Source organism: Diadema setosum, chromosome 4 (genome assembly GCF_964275005.1).
Source record: "Diadema setosum chromosome 4, eeDiaSeto1, whole genome shotgun sequence".
Lineage (NCBI taxonomy): Eukaryota > Metazoa > Echinodermata > Echinoidea > Diadematoida > Diadematidae > Diadema > Diadema setosum.
Window position 1 is genome coordinate 16,440,581 of NC_092688.1, and position 25,708 is coordinate 16,466,288.

Consider the following 25,708-nt stretch of genomic DNA (forward strand, 5'->3'; position numbering starts at 1 on the left):
AAAGTGTGGTTTGTGTATTGTCAGGTGTAACTGAGCCATCCATCAAGAGAAAATTCCTTGTGCATGGTTTTCCTTCAGACTGTGTTATTATCTTGATGTTAGGAGTGAGATTGGAATGTTGAGAAATATAGAGTGGCAAAGAAGACAGCAAAAGTACGTTGTTTGGTGGGAATACCAGTAGAAATTGCTCTTACCTTCTCACAGAGGGCAGAGTAAAAAGATATATGAGGTAGTTTGCAGAACAGTAAATGTACACCTACAGTACTGTATGTTTGAAATGTGTATTTAGTGTAGTTTCTGCCCAGTTCAAAATGGTGTAAACTGTGCATATCAGCTTGGGAGCATTGTGCCACCAACACGAAAAGAAACTTCAAAAAGGAATCACCACCACATTTGTTTCATTTTACCAATATTTTTTCACACACATAGTGGTTCGTCATGCATTACACTTGTATATATCATATTGTAAAATGTACAGGACTCCCAACCCTGCAGTGTGTTTTGTATTTCCTGATTTGTATTGCATGTCACTCAGCCTACCAGGAAAAATTGATGTTCCTGTCACACCTCTGTGGCAGGGAAATATATACAGAGTAACCTTACACAAATCGGAATGGCTGGATGGAGGTCAAAGGTTACTGTATTGGTCCGTCTCAGGAGAGATTTCAGCCTCCTAATGTGGCATGTTAATGTCTTTTGGGTAGTTACGACGTTCTTGTTTATATGGGACTGCTTCAAGTGGATTGTCTCTCTCTAACCAGTGGTGATTGGGTGAGGTGCCCTGTTATGTGGTTGTAGACCTTCGGTACAAACCTTTCCCATGTTCACCAATGCTTCAGTGGGTTATTTATAGTCCGAAAGACTGCCTGATTCCAACCTGGCTTCTTTCAATTATTTGCATAGATGTCGCTCACCATTAGAGTGATGCTGCAACACAGCAGTGCATTGTTTCAATGGTTGGATTGCTCTTTGCATTTCCACAAATGGGGTATCGCAATGGCTTAATGACACAATGAAAAACCATTGATGGGACTATGACATACAATGACGTCTCAGAGCCTTGAAATATTATAGTCACTTTATTTCATGAGTCATAAATTGTACCACTACCAAAAATCAGCAGGCAAACATGCTCCTTGATATGGATTTTTAAGAATACTCTGCTCTTAACCCCCACCCCCACCCTGCTACCAGAACGCCATTCTTGCCCCGCCTCCATCTCTACTCCCTGCCCTTCCCCACTCTACCATGAGAAGGGCAGCTAACCTGATATTGTGTATGAGCCTGAATATAGAACTGTAATCTAGCATGCGTTGAAATCAGAGTAAGGGTCATCATGTTATATCCATGCTCAATGGACCTGAACCTAAATACACAGTGAGAGGCAGTGAATCCCTGTCATACGGTCAAGAGTAGTGACTGGACGTTGATGAATGTAAATATACACACAGCATAGTTATACAGGTCATTGACTCTTGAAGCCATGCGATGCCTTTTGCTTGTGATATCTGCATACCTGCTCTGACCATACACACCATTCACCCCCATCTCCTCCTGTCCCACCCAACCCACTCATCATCTTGTGGTCTTGGTAGTGCCACGCCCGCCTGCCTGCTATCATCTCACCATCCTCCCACATCCACAACTGGAGAACGCATCACAGAGAGCATGCTGAACACCAGAGTTGACTGTGATAACAGACTGATGGATCCCATTGGATGTGCAACTACACACACACACACACAAACTCACACACATACACATACACACACACTGACACATATACATTTGTATGCAGACACATACAGACAAACACTTTAACTCATGCAGACATACAGACGTACACAGAGACATACATACACACTCACACTTGCATATTAAGAGCCCAGGCATACGTAATGTACATGCACACTTACACAAAAATTCACACATGGGATTAAGTAGATTCATTCACCTCCGCATCCCGTCCCCCTTGACACCACTGGAGGAGGCAAGGCAGCCAGGCAGGGAGCATGCTCATATTTGGGCAAAGGCCGCAGCATCACACGCACTTCTCACCAAGCTTCCGATCTCTCCCGGCCCACTCTCTCCCTGCAGTCTCCTTCTCAGCCGTCCCTTCCCCATCACACTCCTCCATCTCCTTTTCCCCAATTCTCAGTCTCTCCGTATATTCACCTCTCTTTTCTAACACTCTAGCCTGGAGTTATCTTTATCTTATCAACATGTCTTCCTTATCTACCACATGCCTGTCTGTCGTTCATTACCCGTGAATGTTTCTGTCCACCCGTAGGGCCTTTGGCCGGATCATTCTCGCACTCACTTCAGTGTTTGTTGTTCCGTTCTCTCCCTTCCCCAAGTTATACCATCTGCCTATCTCTTCAGCTCGAATGCTGTTCTCTTCCATCTGTCTGTCTGTTCATCTATCTTTCTCTCTCTCTCACTATTGATCAGTCTGTTTCTTTCCCTCTTTTAGGTCTTCATCTTTATATGACTCCATAATGTATTCATATGCTGTATATCACAAGCGTCATATACCCACCTTTGCATTTCCTTTTATTGCGTTGCTTTCTCAAAACTAGCTGACTTGCAAAATCTGTGAAACTGAAAACCCAGCAAAATGTATAGCATGTGCTATACATTTATTGCCAAGGCCTGTGTCAGGTGAATATGAATGACAACTTTCATGAGTTATCATTTTCACTATCATGTGCATACCTCCATTTTTATCATGATATTAATGTGTCATGTGACATCTTGTTCCTCTCTGTAACATGTATAGTGATTACAGAGAGACACAGGAATTGTCTCAGGCTACGTTTATCAACTTCCACATGTGTGAAACAATACCCACTATCGAAACGCATTTCCAAACACCTTTCGGATTGCGTTTCTCAAGTTGTTGCGTTCATCAACTCTGTCGTGAGTCGATTGGGAGGCCTTGTCACTGCGCAGCTCCATTGCGCAGTTTGACGCGAGGAGCAGAGATGTGTAGTTGGCAGTGGTTGACGTGGGCAGGTCCGAGCTCTAAACATGTTTTACAATGACTTTGCATTTACAAGTATCAACTCTTCAGAAACCAGTTTTTGGCTCAAATGTGTTTGCGATTGCACTTTTCTCAGCATTTCAGAAACATGTTTCTATTTAACAACACAGCTTTTGCATTTATCAATTGCTTTAAACTCCCTCAAAGTTGTTTGGAAACCTTTAATAGTTCTGTGCCAGATGTGAGTTGATAAATGCACCCATACAGCAGTCCTGTGTGACTCTGTATGATATAGAGGTCATTCAGGGTATGGTGTAAGGCTGTATGTGATTAGAACTCCTCCCTGTACAAAGGGAAAGAGGAAATGGCGGTGTGACATCAAAAAAATGTGAAAAGGGGTTTCATACTTACAGAAGAGCTCGTATGTATCCTTGTTTTAAAAGCACTCTCAAGTGGCATCGCTCCCAAATGTGTTTCTCAAATCAAGTTTTGCTCAAAATTTTGGTGTACGTTTGCAGTCCAAATGATTTGACCCTATTGGAAACATGGGGGGGGGGGGGTGGGAGCTACATTAGCATGACCTTTCACTTCCTCTATGGTGTGTGCATACACTCATGTACATTGTATGTATCTTTTCATTTCATACTCTTCCCTATACAAATGTATTGAGATTTTGCATTCTTGCACTCTTCATTGACAGGCCATCTAGGGTTTGTAACAACAGTTGTGTAGAATGTCATCAGCAGTGATAGCCTGACAGAGAAACCCATTTCAGTGACACTGTTTTTGCAACTGTCAAATCCATTGAAAAATATGATCAAAATATATAGGCCTATATTTCAGAGACATGGTTGAACCGGATTACAAACAAACTCTGTGATTGGTGTGAAACATCTCTGAACGACAATGTGGCCCATAGTGAATATACAGGAGATTGCTGGAGGAGATTTCCTGTTAACAGGATAACTTCCTGTAGGTGCCTGTAGTGTGGGTGGTGGGCTTGGAATAAAACAAACCTTACAGTATTAATTTCCCCATCTCTTGTTATTGCCTCGTGTGCGGCAGTGATATCAGGAAGGAAGTCGATATCTTCTCTTCAGGCAAAAAAAAAAAAAGAAAAAAAAAAGAAAGAAGAAGAAGACATTGTAATCACAGCATGTGGGTGGTTGCCGATAATGTTGAGGATATGAGATTACACTTTCTCTCGCAAAACACTGCCAAAGAAATCAGCTAAATGTACTACATAGTATAGAGTATGCATTCTACTGATGGAAAGATGAAGCCAGTGTTGGGTTCACATGACTTCATACATGTAACATCGTTATCAAAAGTCGACATTGTTACTCTACCTCAAAGGTAGATAATATCAATCCCAGTTCGAGTTTGCCAAAGTTTTTACCCATGTGATTGCAGAGATGCCAAGTTCAAGAAATTTTTTATGAGTGAGATTCTCATGACTCGGTGTCTCGGTGCACGTGCATGCTCGTGAGCGAGGGAGTGAAGCGACCGAGCGGGGAGAGGGTGTTGGAGGGGGCTGTCCTCCCTCCTATGGCAGGGAGCTTTTTCAATTTTTAGCTCTTAATGGTGAGATCTGGTGGATGCTTTAGTGACTATTTTTTACTCATTTGAAAGACAAAAGGGAAATATACCTTCAAATGCAACTATCACTTTAATCCTTTGAGCTATGGTCCCGATGCGTGAGAAAAATGGGTGCTATGCGTGAGATCGTGAGATAGACCCTAAATGCATGTGTCTCACGCAGAATGCATGAGACTTGGTAGCTCTGTGATTGTATCATAGTGTAATCTTTGAGACATGTGTCTTCTTTGTGTTATCTGTAGTGGAGTAGTCACACTCTAATAAGCATTGAAGTGGCTTACTTCGAGCTTGAAGCTCTTTTTCTTAGTGTGCATACACACACTCTGTCAACACTGCTGCTCCAGTGTGATGGTAATGTTCTTGATTTCAATGATGAACGATTGTAATCCAAGCTGTGACTTGTGTCACAAGGAGGCCACTGCTTTGAAGAGAAGAGAGAAATGTTCTAAAAGAAGGTTGGTGGCAATCTTTTGTTCAAATCAAAATTGAGTGCTAAAACCCCAAGAGGGATTTGGTACAGTGGTCCCTTGTCATTATGTGTTTGTAACATTTTTGTAGAGTTAACGGAACAAAACAAAATGAAACAGAGTCATCTTTCTCATTTGGTAACTACAAAGGACATTTCATGCAGTAGTCTTGTCATTAGTCTCTGGCCTGTCTATTAACCATATGAACCATTAAGACATACTTACATAAATGAGAGTACAAACATTCAGAATGCGTCCAGCATGGTACAAATAAATACAAGGTCAAGCTACAAATGAAGCTCCTTCCCTCAACTTTTTTATTTATTTATTTATTATTATTATTATTATTTTTTTTTTTTTTGGGGGGGGAAGATAGGGGGTCACCCCATTCAGATCCTGAACATTCACTCAAGATTTGAGCAAAACCATGAGAAAGCATCTCCACCCCATGATTGTACACTCATGACTGGATAAATGTGTTAAGGGCAAAAGTATGATTCATTATTGCATTGCTTTAGTACAGACCATGACTTGATGAGCATGAAGCGTGCTTACAAACGACTTCTTTGCAAATGTGAAAGAGCTGTGAGTGAGTACTACTGAGAAGAATTGGGTCAGAAAAAGAGAGAGAAGAATTTAGGGCAGTAGGGTTGGTACTCCAGAGGTCAAGAACAAGAGCCATGGTGGCGGACAATTGTGCTGAGGAATTCTGAGAGGCAGAAGGGTGGTAGATAGGGGATGATTTGTTCAAATGCTATTTTATTTATAGTCGGTATTATATCTGTAGCAACAACCAGAATGAGGTACATTGTGCATGTATGTATCTATCTGGAGGGTTGTGACTCATAACCAATATATATGTTTTTTTTTTTCGTCTTGGAGGCTTGTTCTATAACAAAGATTGACTACTGTGGGCAGTCCACAGGAATTGATGTATTTTAGCCCTCTGCAGACCACAACCCCAAACCTGCCATAGGCATTGTGTAAAAATTACTTGCCTGTGGTAATGAAGGAGTTAAAGACATAAATTCCCTTTGTATTGTTACAGTGAGTCTGCATCATCAGCATGTCCTGTCTTTTTGTCGTTTCTTCGTTTATATTATTATTATTTGAATATTATCAAATTAATATCATTATTGTTGTTTGTTTTTTGTTGTTGTTACTGCCACTGACAGGAAATTTGATAGCACAGCTGACATGCAAAATGTGAAAGAACAGAACTGCATTCTCTGTTTTGTAGAAGCTATTGCAGTTGACATTTTGCAAAAGTCTGTTATTGCTTTGAACCACTCTGGCATTTGTCTTTAACATTACATATATAGGATTATATATGTACATCAGGGAGACTGCAATTTTATTGCATTCTTAGCGTCCAGCTCTGTTTTATATTTTAGTAGACGGTCTCCATCTTCAAGAATACAACATTTTTATTTAAACAGTGCAGTGACCTCAATTTTATTGTGAACATTGTCGAAGAGATGGGTTTTTTCAAAGGAAAGAATATGACTTCAGTGATATTTCATAGCTTTTGATAACGATAGTAGGTTGTAAAAACAAGGACATTTGTGCAATTACACCTGTTGTAACATACTCAAGATACTAGTATGTACAAGTTGTGAAAGTTCAGGGTAGTGTAACTGGGTTTTAAGAGCCAATGAAAGTGACTGCTAGTAGTAATGAAAACGATGCTAACAATTATATTGAGGCATTGTGATATACAGATGCCATTATAAATGGCGACAGTGATGATCAAAATATACTTCGAGCAGTGCTACTGTAACTCCTACAACAATTAGGCCTACTACATGTATTTGTACTACTCAGTGCATTTGCAGTTGGAGTATCGATAACAGAAAGGATAATAAACTGTGATAAGAGTAATGATAACAGTGGTAGCCCCCAACAAAAATTATAATATGATGATGTAATAGTCCAAAAAGAGATGACAGTTAAAGGGATGGTATAAAGTATTGGTTGAGGTGAAGATTCAGTTAACTTTTTATAAGATACTTTCAGAAACCACTTCATGAAATGTTAAAGAACATACAATTCAAGAGAAAATCAAAGTTTATTTGATTTAAAAAAACTGTCTTGAAATGGCTGAGATATATCCAAATACAAAGCTTTATCTCAGCCATTTCAAAACCAATTTTCATCAAATAAACTTTGAGTTCCTCTTAGAATTATATGCTTTTTCATATTTCATAAAAGGTTTCTCATTATCTAAAAAAAAAAAAAAAATCATCATTAAAAATGTTGGAAACTAGAAGCCCCATCTCAACCAAAATTTTACCATTCCTTTAAAAACAAGAACAATGATAGAAATTAGAAGAATATCAGAAAGATAGATGGGACAGAACATGAATAAGTTGCACTACCCATGTATTATCGCATCTATAGGAATTTGATATTGCAGGGTTTTTTTTGAAAATTGTAGAAATTACAGTGTGTATGTGACCATCCAAGTCAGTTTTACTGCAAGCCCCAACACTTAAAGGGTGTGTACAGTTCTGGTCAAGGTGAAGATTTAGCTTTTAACGTTTTGCAAGATATTCAGAAATCACTCTATGAGATGTCAAAGAGCAGGCAGTTCTAAGGGGTATCAAAAGTTTATTCGATGAAAATCGGTTTTGATATGGCTGAGATATCCAAAAACAAAGTGAAACAAAGAGATCCTAATAAAGTTGTGGCATGTCGCCTTTTATTATTAGCACTTTTTTGGAAATCTCAGCCACTTGAAAACCAATTTCATCAAATAAACGTTGAATCCCTTTTAAAATTACATGCTGTTCCATATTTCCTAATAGGCTTTTCATTATCTCATTTAGGAATGTTCAAAACATGAATCCCTACCTCAACCAGAACTGTACAGTCCCTTTAATGTGGGCTACTGAACCGAGATGTAGATAACGTAAGTATACAATGTATGAGTTTTGGTAGGTAATTGTTATGTCTTCTTTCACTATGGCATCGATTCATATGTTCTCTATTCATTTATTTGTGCTTCGTATGTTGTTTCAATATGGTGATTCAGTCATGTCCATTTGTTTCATAGTGAAGTGTCCAGTAGGAGTGTCTTTGTGAAATCACCTTAGCAGGGCAATTCTAACATGTCTTTATTTGTACATGTAACTTAAAAAAGAAATAGTAATGATAATAAGTAGAAAAAATGAATACATACATTAGAGGTCAAAGTTTGTGTATATGGCCTGTTGCAGTGGCGTTCAATATCAACAAATCTAAAAGATGGCATATTTGTCAAGAAAACGTTATCTTGAAGGCTTGCAGTAAGGCTAAGTGAATGCTCCTAATTGTCGCAGTCCACATCATCTTTCTTTGTGATGGTTGCTGGGCCGCCTTGGGGCATTAGTCATTGCTTCCTCACGTTGCATGATGGACGATGACTCGTCATCGCGAGTGACATTGAATCTCAATTTCGGCAACTCACCCAAATTAGACCCTCTCTCTCTCTCTCTCTCTCTCTCTCTATCCCACAACCTGAATCTGAGAAGATGCATGTTTACACAGGCCCAAAATGTGTATTTATGGAAAATTATTATGATTGTGCATAACAGCGTAGCATATTTAGCTCCAGCAACATTTAACAGCTCGTGATTAACAGATATGATGACTTTTAATACACAGGGGAAAAGGAGACTACATGTATATGTGTTCTTGATGGAAAGTAATGTGCTGTCACCTTTCGCTCGTGACTTGCAATCCAGCAAATTGAGATGTTTGACTTACTTCTTCTTCTTTTTTTCGTGTGCAGCAAGGTTTATTTGAGTCAATTTTTTTTTTCTTTCAGGTGTCGGAGTTTGATAATTAGGGACGTATCTAACTGTTGATATTTCATGATTCTTTATTGTCACAAGATGCTCCTATATTCAGGGATGTTTTCATTTTTCATTTTTTTTTTTTTTTTTTTTTTGAGGTAGTGCTGCATCTTAGTCCTGGTATTGAGGATTTCTTTTTGTGTGTGTGTTTTATCGTAACAAAATGGACCTAGTGTTTATTCAATGCACCATTATCCAGGTGTCGGTATTTGCAGTGCTCTCAGAAAATGTGGCGGATGTTTCCGTTGAGTTTTTCTCAGTGTTATTGATGTTAAAAACTAACAATGAGCGGTTACACACGGTCAAAAATTTGTCATTTGAATGAGGATTCCAGTGAAAAATAATTCTAATGACGAATTTTTAGTACGTGTGGAAGCAAATTAGAATCACGAATGCTAATCACAATCACGAATTCAAATTCTAGTCCGGAGGTGAATTCCAGTGAAGTTTCACTCAAATTACGGTGTGAAATTTGCGTGTGTAATGCTTGACCTCCAAAACATCTTTTGAGGGGCGGAGCTTACGTGACCTTTCAAGCACTTCCGAGCTGAGGCTGAGCTGCGCTGCTGGAGCTGCGCTGCACGCGCTAGAGAACCTCGTTGTCACCAAGGATTACGTAACGCCTTCGCTCGAGAATTCGAATTCTAATCACAGTTTTCGAGCGAGCGTGTGTAAGGTCCGATAATTCTAAAGACGAATTGCAATCATCATTACAATGATGATTCAAGTTACGAATTTTTTCTCGTGTGTAACCGATCAATGATATCTTGATAAATTATCATAGTGCATTCATAAATCTTGAGGGGAAATGAATTCTTTGTGTGACATACAGTTTGTAACATCCTTTTGAGTGGCTGCAAAAAACCCCCCCAAAAACCCCCCAAAAACCACACAACCAAAAGTGGATTCCTAATGGTCTTTCTATTCAGTTAACAGGTTGAATTATTCAAATTGTCTTATCTTCATTAGATAAACAATGCTATCATTGTACATAATATGGAACAAACGCCAAGTTATCACAATGTCAACTGATGTTTGGAGCATCCCAAAGCTTGTCTGCATCAGAAGAGGAACAGCCACTCCCTTGGTTGCTGTGCCCCCAGTACTCCATCAGGTACCAGTACAAGATGCTGCTAACTAGAATTTGTCAACACAACGCCTCAGCAAAAATAGGATTAACGCCGCATCCCATAATCCTGCCAAAATGCATTATGCACGATGCTCATCCATGGTGATAAACCTCCCCAAATTACAAGAAGCGGTAAATGGCTGGTGCTGTATCCCATCTCATGAGCCCTCTGTCTCCTTCCGCTGATCCTCTCTAGCAAGCTCCTCTCGGGGGCCCAACTCATCCCTGTCTTCGGCTCCCCAATCGCCACGGTGACGAGTGGTGATGCGGGGGATAGGGTAGGGTCGCCTGGAGGAATTAGTCATCAGACTTTGCCTCATTACTTGACGGATGACAAACCAACATCCATCTTGACATTTGAGACCTCTCATCACAAAGCCTGGACCTGTGGGGCTGATTCATCCTGGCGTACCCATGGTACCTGCCGGGCTCGTTGCCATAACGTCAACCTCCGTGCACAACGCATCATTGCTGTCCTTGAAGTGAAACCAAAATGCAAGTTCTAGATCACTGCTGAAGCTGCGAAGCATTAGAGCCAATCGTGCTCTTCATCCAGTTTGCATGTTGCAAATTATTGCCAGAGCAGAGTTCTGGTATGTGTTCACATTTGTTTACATGCCTCAACCCATCATGATACATGCAGCATTCATCAAGCATCTCTTATACCAGGGAGGTTGCTTCCCACCTCCCTGCTTATACTAAATACCAGTCATTGATATTTGCTAGGTGTGCCGAATCATTGATTAAAAGTTTGTTAGGCTTATGAGGTTATTTGTGTAAGAGTTAATGTGAAGAACAATGAAAGTGAGGATGACACGACACAACATACCACATCAATTACAACATATGAAACTGCAGAGTTGTTTGGGCAGTTTGATTCAGCTTTCTATTCCGACTTAAAGGAGAGTTACATTTTTCTGTCAAATTCCACTTGCCATCACTATACAGATTTTTCTCCAGGAGAAGAAGATATGCAGTGAATTTTGGACGTGCCAATCTGATGATTTTGAGATGAAATTTTGCAGCAGAGTCACTCAGGCCTGGGTGGGTTAAATGGCTGCGCACAGTAGCTGGCATGGCTGCTTGTATGGAGACCACCTCATGGTCCCACACCATTAGTCATTGTTTGCACTGAGTGTAAGGTGTACACTATGTTGATTGCTGAAGGCTTGGGCATCTCTTTGCATCGGATTAATTTGATTAAATCTGAATTCATATGAGTGGAGTGGGCAGTGGGCCAGTAGACCATCAGTAGAAACCCTACTAATTGGATTTATCCCAGTAGTAGGACAGTAGAGACGGCCCTTGTCTTTGGTATTCACAAGAGTAAATCAGTTTCAATAATGTAAGCTGTTAGTATTGTATTGCCTTAGTTCTCAAGAGCAAAACACTTTGTGTGTCTGCAGGTGTTAGCAAACGGGGTCAGCTATCTTATATGAATGAAATAAAAATCTGTGGCTGCATAATTAATCCTCAAGAATTGGACAATTCCATATTATACTTGCCCACTGCATATAGCCAGGTTTTTATAGCTGCTCTCGGCATGGTTGTACTTGGTTTAATTTACAAGTACACTGTACATGTACAAGTGCTTGTAAAGTTTTCAGTGGTATAAAATATTGTCATCATTAATCACCTTGTATGTCAATCACAATGATCATCTGGGAAAGCTTTTGAAAGTGATGTACTATAGAACTAATGTAGAGGAAACTTTAGCCATATAATAGATATATGGAGGAAGGGGCTGGGTGGGGGGGGGGGGGGGAGTTGGAGGGTCCTTTGATCACTTGTGGTCCGTGATTGAATGTACCAAATGAGGGTTTGTATCTTTCATTTTCATTTCATTATTTTCATTTCATTTATTTCCACATCCTGATAAAAAGCATTAATACAAAGGATACTAGGAACGATACATACACAGTATAACATTGGAACAAAAGAGGAAATGTTGAACCTATTACAATTACACAACAGACAAACACAACATAAAGCAATCATTTCAGTTTGTGGGGGGATCAACATAGACCATTGGTCTTTCTACGGCTGATCCCAAATATTACAGCTAAAATAGATTACATTTATGCAATAGCAACAGAAAATTATACAACAGAGAGAACACTATACATACACTGTATAAGAAGGCAGGAGTCATCAAAGTGTGGTGCTTATACAATGAATAAAACTTGAAATTTATCTAATATCTTTATGAACAAGAAAGAATTTATAACTTCTTTTAAATATTGAAAGTCTATTAGGCAACTTTATTGCATTTGGTAAATCATTCCATAAAACAGGTCCTATATATTTGAAAGTGTATCTTGAAATACAGTACTTAAAATTTGGGATATACAATCTATCAACCTGTCTAGTATTATATTTATTCTTGTTTTGAAAACTAGATTCAACTCACTGTTGGGCACAAAGTTCCCCATCTCTTGTCAAGGGTCTCTTCCTGAATGTTCCATCAATTCAGAGGATGCCTTCTCTCTTAGGGTATGTAACTTATGCTCAATTTGCAATGACAGAAACGACGTGTAGAAATGCTGATTTAAAGCACTGATTTGAAATGGCGTTTAAGGAGCTACTGTCTATGCCCAACACTGATTCTGGCCCAAAAAGTGAAGTGGAAATAGATCCTACAAAGCTGTATATCTTGGTTCTCATGTCCCTGTTTGTTTTCTTTATCTTCCTTCATCTTTTTTCTTCCAATGTAAAGAGGGGAGGACTTGGGCAGTTGGAGAAGGATAATAGAATATTCATATTTTAAGTGGGTTTTTTGCTGAGTATGTCATGCACTGGTAAAGTTTCATCTGTACGATGTATTTGATATTTATGCTGAATGTAAATGTGTGTCCATTTTGCATTCTCTTAGGTTTGCACTTATCTGAAGTTCTCCTTTTTCTGTTTACAGAAATAGTGGTCCTGGAAGAGGGAGGAGTCCTTAAAAGATTACCATAAAACAAAATATTTTCATGGCATGAAATTTTTGCGATTTGGGGCCAACAGCCTTTTTTCTGGCATGAAATTTTCGCGAATTGCCACTAGCATTCAAGGCATATAGTGTAGACAAGAAATTTCATGTGCATTTTAATTCCTAATTTCAATTCCTGGCTCTGACAAAATTTGCAAAATTAAGTTGCAAACAAACATTTCTCATTTTACAGAAGGCTTATTATGAAGTTTCAAGCATGGTTCCTGCATATGATGCACCACGCGCTACCCCGGGGTATCGTAGTAACCCGGGGTATCGTAGTAACCCGGGGTACCACGTTGTGTAGCGCCATCTCACGTTCACTCGAGTACAACCGCAGAGTTACTGCGTTACGTATGCGCACTGTACTGACCCGTGGTACGGTGCGATACTCAGTATAGCGCTTCATGCACTGACTACACGCACTATATAGCCCGCTAGCTGTGCCAAAGTTACGATCTCGTAGACGTAGTTTCGATCCCGTAATTTTGTAAGCTTTGTGCACTTTGTGCCGAACAAAATATCCTTTCGCAATTAGGATCAAGCTGCAAAAATGCCAGCAGGTGATGGGGGCTATGCCGCACTGAAAGGAAGGGCCGGAAAAGAAGGAAAATTTCCAGAGAGGAGAGGCTGGAAAACGCGAGGCTTCGCGCCACTCGGAAGTTGGGGAAGGAAGGGGCCGCCGATGTTCTGGAGGTCTTTCAGAAGGCCAGTGACGCCGGGGATAAGGCGGAGGCAGATGGCATTATTATGACCCTGCTGGCTCAGGGATTAATTGAGAAAACTACAGGATGAAGAGGGGTTTTTTTTTACAAGAACAATGGCCATAATTGAATGTTGAAGAATTAATCACACACAAAAAAATTAATTTCCCACTTTTTGGTAACCCAGGGTACAGCCCTAAAAAAAAAAATAAATAATTCAACAAAATGGCTGATTTTTTTCTGGTACCCCAGGGTACCATTTATGTCATCATATATATATATGCGGAAATATGGCCGCATTCTGTACATGATCATAATGCAGCATCATCTATTATATACGTTGTATCTTGCAAACCTACGCACTACTTTGTATCCAAGCAACCGGAATGTGTACATGTTGTACATTATACACTCAATGGTATCAAGGATAATTAATTGCTGCAAGGAGGTTCAAGAGATGGAGTCATATCAGTATTTTTCCCTATGAATCCATGTTTGAAACTGCCACTCAGAAACATTTGAAGTGCGTGTTGTGTGTGCCAAAGTGGATCCGCCTCGCAGAAAGTAAGGCAATTGATTCATGTCTCGTTGCATATAAAATGGAGTGTCTAGCTTCAGTGCATGCATGTACAGTATAGTGGTGAAATACGTTCTTTGTGGAAAATCAGGTTGGGATTTTTGTCGAGCCCACCGGAGGTGCGGGGAGACTAAGGGATCACCTGTGGCGTCTGTCCTCACGTCGTCCGTCCATAACGCTACAAAACTTGAATAACTCTCTACTGAGGACTTCAATTTCAATCAAACATGGAGGGAAGTGTGGTTATACACAGAGTGGTATGTACAGGTATTTGTACATTCAATGGAAAAACAGGCACTGGCCTTGAAAGCCTGTTTCGCTGCTAATGGCGAATTAAGATCATCAGTTCGCTGGCCTTTAATGTGCCTAAGAGGTCGAGGCATTTTGCCTGGTCATCTCTGGCGTGGCAATCCAGATGTTCTCTGCTCATGGCCAGTCGGCCGCCAACAACCATGCCAATTTTGTCAGCCTATTAACTCTTTGCTCTTCAGTGAGCAGAGTCGGCGCTGTCAGTAGGCGTGTCTTCATCAGCCCGAAGTTTCAAAATAGCGCGCTATCTTGCGGTTACCAAACTAGTCCGATGTCAAGATAGCGCGCTATCTGTGTAGTGAAGACGCAAATAGCGCGCTATTTGATCGGGAAAATTTCCCCCGAAATCTTGGTCTAGTTCGTGAACTAGAGCGCTATTTCGGGTGCGTCTCCATCAGCCCGAAATTTTCTCAATCCCTCCACGCTTCTGGTCAGCCAGCTGGCTATTGAAAGCGCATGTACAAGCTATAGTGATTGTGTATAGTGCATACACTCACGGCGTATTCAAGAATCACATGTGTGTACTAGGCCTACTGTTGTTGACATCTTTAAAACCAGGGAGGTGATTTCGTGCATGCTAGCCGTTTTTTGTAAACTTCTTCTTCTGGTCCACTCTACCCTAGCTAAAGATTCTTGCAGATTGTGTGTATTCTGGATTTGTTTAAACATTGCAATTCGTTCATTTCATATAAGATGTGTCACTGGACAGAAGAGTAGCGTTATTAATATCCCTTTGGAGAGAATTTGCTGTACTGCTCACCCCCCTGGTTGTAGTATCGTACATACGGTGTTACAGGAGATTTTGAGCGGGAAATCCACTTTCGAACAGCGAGCTAGGCAGAGTAATGATGCAAAGTGCGCATGCGTCAATTTTTCGGACTAATTTCCCGAAGTAGGCTGTTCGAGCTGATGAAGACGCTCATTCGCTCTATCGGGCTATTTTCTAAGACCGCAAAATGTCCCGCTAGTTTGAACTTCGGGCTGATGAAGACACGCCTAGTGTGTGCTTTGCCCAAGACACAATCAGCTTATCTGGTTTAGGAGGAGTTAACGTCCGTACCAGTGACTGCCATTTGCTGTAGAGGGTTTATCCGACTGTTCAGGAAGATGATAGCCATTAAAGTGTAACCCTGTCCTGTTTGATTGAAACACAACTCCACGCTCCTCTCTCCGCTTCCCAGCAAATTGGCCGCGGCTCAGATTCTCCGCCTCGTCAATTGCGCATTCCTCCGAAATGCCATCATAGCATTCCTGCGTCTTGAGTGGCAAGGTAATGAAGGAAGATCACAGTGCCATAGTATAGTACATCGTTTGAAATCAGAGGACCACTTTCCAAACTGACATACCGACCATGCCAAAGTCAATGATTCTATGGCAAATTTTAGCTCTGAATATACTGGTTTACTAAAACATTATAAAATGGTATGCATGCCTTTCTGACAGTGGTTGTTCTTGACAACCTGAAAGCTTGCCCAAGGTTTGCCTGACGTAGCAGCAACTACATGGAAACTGGATTCCAGGTAATGAGAGGTGATTTTGAGGTGTAGGTTAACAGAATAGCTTGTTGCTATGTAAGGATGGAAGAAACATCCAAAAATTTGAATGTTAGTAAACTGGTCTATTGAGGTACTTGAATAGATAATTTGTGACCCTGCACCTCAAAACAAACAAAAAGTCGCCAGACATGAATTTTTAGTTAAGACCATATTCTGAAAGAGCAGACTTTAAGCTTTAAAATGATGTATAACTCAAATCAAATGGACTCTGCTAACCTATCTAAATATTGGAAAGAAAGCACAAACTCAGGAAAAGTGTGAACTGAGAAAAGAGGCTCTGAAGTACAGTGTCTATTCAAGCGCTTAATCTTTACCAAACCGTGCTGGCGGTGTGATGGATGGGACAAAAAACAGGAAGTAAACCACCAGAGTAACAACAATGAAGGGATTATCAAATTAAACTGAAATTAAGCATGCCTCATTAACACATTCTGTCCATAATTAATGCCAACTTTCAAAGCAGTAGCACTATCCTTTCAAAACTTATTAGAGTTGAAAGTGAAGTGTGTGGACAAGGTTTTTCAGAAATGAAAAAGGGATTCTAAAGACACACCTAATCACATATTCTACCAAAAATGTTCGAGATAAACTGCTAAAAAACACACTTTCCTGCCCTTCTTATGATACCAAATTTTAGCATAATGTAAAAGAAGACCCGCTCTTTCAGAAAATATGAAAAAGTCAAGTTCGGCTAGGTTGACCCATTTCACTTATTTTCAGTCCTCACGCAAAATCAGTGTGTGCGACTTTATGTTCGTTTTGAGGTGCACAGTCACATTTGGTCATCTGGTTTTCAGAGAATGTGTTGTGCTGTAACAGGTCTTAACCCATTAGTAACTGAACTGCCCGAAACTGCTCATCCACTTTTTTTTTAAATAGTTTTATGTTTTACCATTTTTTCTTTTTTCATTATAGATATATGATTACATACAAGGTCAAAGGTCAACAAAAATATGTCAAAATTACTTGTTTGACACACTACTCTCTTGGTAAAGTCTTAATAGGCTTTCAAATAAACATAACTTATAATTTACAAAAGTAAACATGCAGTGAGTTATTTTGCATGCTTTAGAATGTTGCCGAAATGAGAGTATCAATATTGCTGTACCTTCCAGGGAACAAAAGGCCATTTTTATACGTACATAATCTTCAGTTGCTAAAGGGTTAAACACCCAGTAGCATGGAGAGATCATGCAATTGGAGAGCTGGCCCAACTCAAATAAAATTTGGAAATCCCTGTAGCAAATTGTGGACAGTTTTGTCTGCAGTAATGTGCAGTTGAAGAACCTCAACCAGAGTTGAATGTTACCAATTGACCGTACACTTTGGTGCATATAATCACTCATGAGTGGGCTGTTTTATTCTAGCAGGTCTGCACTAGTGGTGGTTTTCGAATGTACCCTGGTCATTCAAATTACGATCAAATCAATTGGAACACTCTTCTTGAAATGCAGAGTGTGAACGCAGTTTTTTTTTTTTTAAATCTTTTGCATTAAAAGAGATTGTGGTTGGTGGTGTATTTCATGTGCATTACGGTCAAAGTTGCAATTTACTCATTGATCTAGACAAAATCTTTGAACAAATGATTTTAATTATATGGTATGCAATGTCATTGGTGTTCATAGATATCCTTTTGATAGGATTTTACTTGTTTTGATATCTGAATGGAACTGAATGCATGTGATCATGTACTTTAAAAGTAAACGAACTACGTGTATGAGCAGTTAGCCTTGAGACTGCAGTTGATGACTGAAGGAATATGTCATGCTATCCTACCATTTATGTACATTGTCTGTGATGAAGGGGAGATTAATTGGAGTTTCAATTAGCCATGGAGATTGATTATTAGCTTGCTCTATTGCTGGAGGGCATGGGCATATTGTGTCTCGTGGTATATTGTGTGATAGGCCTAGTGGCACTTGACTGTGACTTTCTTTTATTCCTGTAACATTAATAATAACATTTCTTCCTAAATGTGATATCATGATCCAGCTTTTGAAAGCGAGTCTGAAGTTTGTACTTCCACCAAAGTTCATATTGGAAGCCAGTGTTCTAACACTGAAATAGCTCCTCAGTTGTCATATTGATCAGATTTTTTTTTTTTTAGCAACCTCATGAAGTCACCATCACATCACTCATAGGACAGCTACACTATCACAACACGAGATTGTGCTTGTGTTTGGTGTTTATAGGATCTACACATTTGAAGCACACAAGTCATCAGTATACAGGCCTATATCGTATGAGACCTTCAGAGCTGTAGATTTTCATAGAGCCAAAAGACCAAGATAGTGTTTCTGCAGTCTCACCAGCAAATGCTGTCTTGTTCAATGCTTTGGGAAATGGACTAGCCATAACGACCGCACTTTGCAAAGCAATATCCCTTGTATAACACCTCCACCCCCAGCTAGTACCGGTACTCCCCTCCCTTCCACTTTAGCCCCACCCTCTTATACTTTTCCCTCTCTGGAATATGCATGCACATGGAATTAACACGATTCATCAAAGGCCACAACATTCAATAATGAACGGAAATGTTTGTGCAAGCTTCTGGTATGTGACCCCCAGTGACTGGATGTACAATGTTGGTTCAACAAACATATTCCTGGTGGTTGGGGGTGTAGATAATTCTGTGTCAATACTTCAAAAAAAAAAAGTGTTACCACCATCCTTAATGTGAAGTTCTCCCTTTTGTCAAAGTCACAGTTTTGAGCATGGGAGATTGTCATGCTATATCCTTTAAGTCAACTTTGAGGGCTGTTTGGGATTTAAGTTGTAATACGATTGTCCTCTCTAAAGCCACATGTCGAGACAAAGGAATTTTATCATCAGTGGACAACACACAATAGACTGTGGCATGAAAACATCAAAGAAAAACAGAAATTTAGTCATGAAGTATAAAGGAAGCACAAATTAAAGTCTGTTATTCAATCTTGCAAATTATGTACCCAAATATATACTGTATGTTTTCAAATGTTTTTATTTTTGCAAATCCCGCAAATTGACTTATTTCTGCGGAACTACCAGCTTATGAAAATAATTCCTCCCAAAACATCCAATGCGTCGTATACCTTCTTGAAGGTGGGAAATTGCCAGCTACTCTTGTCAGAAGCGATAATACTTCTCTCTCATTCTGTCAATGCGGTTCTTGATCATGAATTCAACCATGCATAAAACTGCCTTGCAAGTCTCATTTGTGAAATATTACATGCTTTACTCCCAAAATATATGGCATATACAGTATGTAGTCTGACAATAAATGTGCCAATGAATGTATCACTAAGCCTACTGAGTAATGTATAACTGCCCTATGATAGATACTGCAATGGCACATAATGAATATACAATATTACTTAAGATGATACTGAATAAATCAAATATGAATGATCTGCCAATTTTTGTCACCTATGTGTAGTTGGGATAATCAATAAATCAACTAGAAAAGCACTTGAAGACCTCCGCCAAGCCGGCAACCCATTTCCGCCCATACATGCATGCAATTTCCCAATAAAGAAGCCCTTTGTTTACGTCATCAGCTTCCAGGTGCGCAATGCCTTGCCCAAGCAGAGCGAGCTCTTTAGTGCGCGTATGTAAATCTCCATCAAGCGCAGCTTCTCCCAAGTTCATTGATATTAGATGCCAAAATATTTTTAAAAAATGCTTCCCCCCCAAAAAAAAAAAAAAAAAAAATGGATCACTACCAAAATTTATTCATCTGTTGTGTCATTATCAACTTTTCCTGCAAGTTTCATTCACCCATTTAGGACGGACTGATTTTGTATTTCCCAGAGACACTTGCCCAAGTATACTTTGGACTCGTCCTCAACGGTTTAAAATCCATTCCTAAGTTTTTGAGTTATTTTGCAAACAGACAAACCAACACCCATGATCACTTAACCTCCTTCCTTGGTTGAAGGTGCAAAAGTGAATGATCTGTAAATTTTTGTCATATATGTGTAGTCTGACAATTGTATTATTTAGCTTGATGATGAGTGACTAACTAAATATAGGTAATAGATACGTACATAAATACCTGTTCTAATGATGCGTATATTATTCAGCTTGTTGTCATTCATTCTCCTATAATTATGATTTTTTATTTTCAGTGAAAAAAGAGATGTTATTGAATACTGCAGTATGAAAATGTTGCAATTTTTACTGTTTTCATAGTCTTTTTAGATATTCTACATCAGTGAATGAAAAATGATCAGAAATTATTATACATTAAAAAGTATTTGCTTTGAAGAAAATCATCTCTTTTCTTCTTTTCTGGAGGGGAAAGGGTACCTTTTACTCTTCCATTATGTGTTATGGAATCTTCTAAAATGCTAATGATTTCGAACTATTTTGTCAAGTCTGATATCTCCGTGAAGTCATTGTACTGGCAATTTGATTATAAAGTGGTTGCATGTGGATAGATGCACCATAGTCTGCCACCTTGCTGTTAAGTTTTCAGTTTAACTTCATCACTGCCAAGGGCCAAAATACCGTGTGGAGTAGCAAGGGTGTATCGAGGCAGTGGCACCAAGAGAGTTAATGTGTTTTATCTCCTCCTGTTCCACCCCTTACAGACGCTCTTCTAGCGGACCTCGAGTCGACGAGGATCCAACTGAAGGAGAACCGGGGGAAGAACATCCAAGACTCTCCTTACTCCTACCCCAGGGGGGCGCTCTCACCGCAGACACCCGTCTCCCCAATCTACTCCGAGATCCCCAACGGATTTTCACCGTCACCGACTCATTTGAGCCCGGTAAGTCCAGGTTACTGATTAACAACCCAGACAGCGTTCTAGTCCATCCATCAGTCTTGCGTGCCTTTCTTGAATTGAAAGCAGATTGACCAATCATAGTTCAGCTTTGTGTGCACTTAAACCTAATCTTGCATTTCAAGGCCTGAATTAATATTTGAGCTCAGTTAGTCTGAAGGATTGGAGTTTTTCTTTCGTAAGACATCAACAGAGCAACCAAGTTTCCCTCATTCTGCAGGAGGCTTCCTGAAAACTTCAGTATTTCTTCTAGAATGCCTGGATAAGAAAATATGCAAATCTCCCTAATTTTATTTTGCCCGTGAATTTGCATTACTAAACACATAAGTATCTTCCTGATCGCTCTTTGGATTTTATTTCGTGAGTTTACGCAAGAACTCACAGTGAGAGCCCGCAGTCATTCAGAGAAATCTATTCTAGAGCCTCAGCAACAGCTCCATTTCTTGGGGTTTATCTTGGATTCGGAAAGCATGACCATAACGCTCCCACATGAGAAATGTCAAAATATCAGGGCATTATGTGCGGAATTACTAGGGAAACAACCCTACTATCAGGCAGGTCATACTCCAACTCCCTCATAAAATAAAGATCAAACTTCAAACTGGTAAGTTCTCGTTTAATTTTTCTAATCTTCCAGGTTTTGATGGGTGAATGTTGGCAACCTTGCATGAAAACCTGAGTACATCAGCCAGTTGTCAATCAGAACAATTTCAATTTTACATTCCTTCACAATGTCTCAAGATTTTTGGAAAACTTACGCCATCAACCAAATGTTCACTGGAGGGGATTAGGAGGGTTGAAAGTGAGTGAGAGTATAAAGTGAAAATAAGTAAAAATGGACTCTTCTAGTCATTTTTTAATCATCCTCCACTGTTGCCCCAACCAAGGAGACCATTTCTTATTTAAATACAGAAAGACATCTTCAAAGATCATCCTGACTACAAGGATAATGTCTTCGTGAGAAGCCATGGAGAATTCACAGGGATGAGAGAATGGTAGCACTCCATTAAATAAATAAGACATCCATCTTATTCTAGCTTGAATGAATTGCATTCCTTTTTTAGCATCATTGCCAACATGAACACCCATTAGTAGAGCAAGGCACGTAATAATTGAAGAAGGCGTATGATGACTCATGTTCCACAGGGACCTGTGGTGTGACTTTGCTTTGATCACAATGTTTTGGGGATGTTTTTCTATGGGTTTCTCCCCCCCCCCCTTTTTTCATTCCACTACTGCCTTTCAGAATTGATGGAGTTTGTGAATTATTGCCTATCTGAGGAAAGTCTGAAAAATTAGTGTCCTACCCCACAAGAATTTGGAAATTGAGAAGAAAGAAGTTCAAACTCATCAAGCCTGATCTGTGCAGCAATTTAAATCATATGGTCTTTTTAATAGCAAAGTTTATGTTGAAAAGTAAATTTGTAGAAATGAGATTTCAAAAATGGACTACATTGGTAATGTTTATAGGGGGGGGGGGTAACTTATAATGACACATTAGGGAGCTTTCCTTCCAGATTCCTGGAAATGCTCATGAAAATTTCAGAATATTAAAGGAAAAGAAAGCGTTTTCTCCCCAAGCATCTCTCACTGTATGCTGAAGCACACATCATGTGATACAAGTTGACCTGTGCCAAATGGAGGTGAGGCAGTTAAGACCAAAATCTGTGACCACAGCATTCCAGCATCACCTCTCGTTGTCGCTTCTGATCCGATGACAAGTTTTGACAAAGTGCAGTGGAAGATATCATGAGATGTTGACCTTCAGGTGGCATTACGCTTTATTGTCACATCATGGCCTGCGGGACTTTGAAAGAGAAAAAAAAAATAAAGAAATCTCTTCTGCTGCTCAAAATACAGCTTGTTTAGGTGGTATATTGTGACAGTCACTGATGATATTCTATTGTTCCATGAAGCAATTCATACTCTCTATCGTAGAGCAAAGGAAAGTCACATTCATGTATTAAAAAAAAAAAAGAGAGTAAAGTTCATTTGTCAATAATACAAAACCCAGTCAGTTGCTGTAATTTGTCAGTTGTTGTTTCGATTCCACTTGACATAGCTCGATGATTCAAGTTTAATGAAGGAAGGCCCATACTTATGTGCCTTTTATTTATATGTGTACAAGGACTGAGAAGGTTTTCAATAAGTTATTGATGGCTTCCAAAAACTTGCTTTTCTGGTCAAGATATACAAGTTCATTTCAACCAGTCATTAGTGGGTATTTTGATATTTTTCTCTTCCCCCCAGAGAGCATGTGGAAAATTGATTGATTATCTGAAAAGAGAGACTAATCAGTACTCTACTAATTTGACCTTTGCCAGGAGAGAGTTATTTTGTATCCTGCATAGATAGATCAAAAGAGAAAGTGATTCCGTCCAATAAAAGACACCACTCTCTAATCTCACCTCCTGCAAATTGTAAACAATTCCGTCTTCACCTCTTATCTAGTCTGGTGCATCGTCTGCAGAGTCGTAAACAGCTCACTCGAAATCCCGCGAGGGCGGTGATCAAATGTCAGAGCGCGGCTGCCCATTAGCGCATACCTGCAGAAATTTGTCTCCGTGTAAGGGGTAATCAGCGGCAACGCAACGCGGCAGATCAAAAAGCAGGCGGCGGCGGAAGACGACGCAACAGCAGTGCTGACGTGCAGCAGCAATGGCAGCTGCACGACAATTTATCACGTCTGCATGCTGATTAGCGGTGCAATCTAGTGGCACCTTTGGACGAGAAAATTGTCTAAAATATATTTCATTTTATATCACCTAGTAGCTGCACTGATTTTGAATCCATGTAGCAGTGTAAGGATGTCTGCTCCCTGGTAAGTTCCTACCCCCCCCCCCCCCCCCCCCCTTGAATCTTGGACAGGTTGGACAGGACAGAATGATGTCATCAGGTCACCCAAGCTGTCCTGCTTTCAAATCAAAGCATGAGGAAAAGAAGCCTTTATGCTTTTGAAGTCTGGATCGTCAGGTAGCCATAAATATTGGAAAGTGAAAGATGACAGCATTTGATATATTTCTAAAACAACATCTAAAGTACCATTTGTACCATTTGTAACACAATCAGTCACATTTTCCAGTCCTTCATAAGTCTCTAAATGATGTAGGCCTATTTGATGCAGAAACAGGTGTTTTTTAACTAGGTTTTTTTTTTTTAACTCATTTAAGCCTTGAGCTATTACAATTGTTCATCGTCCGTTGTTGGTAATCTTTTTCATGATTTCATCTTCTTCTTGAAAATTGGTGGCTAGATATTTACCAAACTTGGCAGGAATCATCAGTTGGGGAGGGGTTTAAAGTTTGAACAAATGGTGGTGACCCCAAGAGGTCTCTTAGCACAGGGCCAAAATATCCCAAATTAGCAAATTTTAATGATTTTCTTATTATATCGAAACTGGGGCCACATTCTAATCAAATTAGGCAGGAATCATCAATGGAGTGGGGGAGGGAGGGGGGGGGGTGGGCATAGTTTGTACAAATGTTAGTGATGCCCCATAAAGTGGCCCATTCGGTACAGGCCCAAGAATGCAAAAATTAGCAGATTTTCATAATTTTTCATTTCTAGATTCTTCCTGAAAGTTGCTGGATTTTGACCAAACTTGGCGCTAATCATCGGCAGGGGAAGAATCTTAGTCTATTCAGATGATGGTGGAGAATAGATAGGTGGATTTGACCATACTTACTAGGAATCATGGGTGAAGGGAGCAGGGTTTCTGACAATAGTGTCCCCCATGGTGACCCTGAGATTGGCCATCATATGACTCTAAATTTGTAAATTTTCATGACTTTTACATTTTCATCATTTGATAGTGGATGATGACATTTTACCAAACGTGACAGGAATTATCACCAGGGGAAAAGATCCAAGTTTGAACATTGTCGTGCTGGCACAAAAGGTGGCCCTCAGGTAGGCCCCTAAATACCCAAATTCATTAAGTTTATCCAGACAAAATTGGCACGGCAAGAGAGGATCTTCGCTCGGAAAAATTGGGAGGGTACTGTCCAGGGATTTTTCAGTGTATCTAGGAAGTTTCGAAATACTGTATACGCTATATATTTCGCGTGGGTTTTATTTTCGCGAATTTCGCGAGTCGGGAGCTATTCGCGAAATTAACAACACGCGAAAATATTACCTTCCAAAATGAATCCCTTGCCTTGACGATACGATCATTTTACGGCTTACCGAACAGACCATACTGGCTAAGCTTGTTTACGTACATATAGCATGTCCACGTCTAACTAATTTACTAGAATCTCTAGTATACACAGCCCAGTCGCTGTGGTAGCATTCGTTGCTAGTAAGGTGAAAATTCACACTTTCTGTGCCACTTCATATTTTCTCCGGTCCCCCAATCGCGAATTTAACCACTCGCGAAAATGTGTGACATCGGCAATTCGCGAAAATTTATGCACGCGAAAATTATAGCGTAGACAGTAGGTCGGATCAGGTGAAGTTCCGTGAAGGCGAAGTGCAATGCTCAAGTGAGCTCTAGACCTGCGGATGTTTTGTTTCAATACTGTAAAACCAAGAACCCTTGCCACATACAACATGTGCAGCAGCATGAAACCGAAATTAGCGCATAGTAATGCAATTAATGACATCTGTCGAAGTCAGCAGCGTGGTACTACAGAGATGGAATTGATGGTACAATAGCTGTATGTATTGAGACCAAGGCTGCGTTTATATAACTCGAGAGAGAGAGAATCACGTTTCAAATGGCATTTGCGAACATGTTTGGAAAAACACAATTCTCGGGGTGCTGGGTTTATGTAACCATCATCAAATCGTGATTCAAGTGTTGTCACTCCG

At 39.9% G+C, this 25,708-nt stretch overlaps 1 protein-coding gene across 1 annotated transcript in view; it reads left to right on the top strand.

The window, feature by feature from the left end:
- Positions 1 to 25,708, top strand: part of LOC140226949 (paxillin-like) — a 119,958-nt gene that overhangs the window by 64,491 nt on the left and 29,759 nt on the right. Inside the window, exon 2 of the mRNA XM_072307379.1 lies at positions 20,703 to 20,881. Coding sequence (XP_072163480.1) covers positions 20,703 to 20,881 — 179 coding nt within the window. The remainder of the gene's footprint in view (positions 1 to 20,702; positions 20,882 to 25,708) is intronic.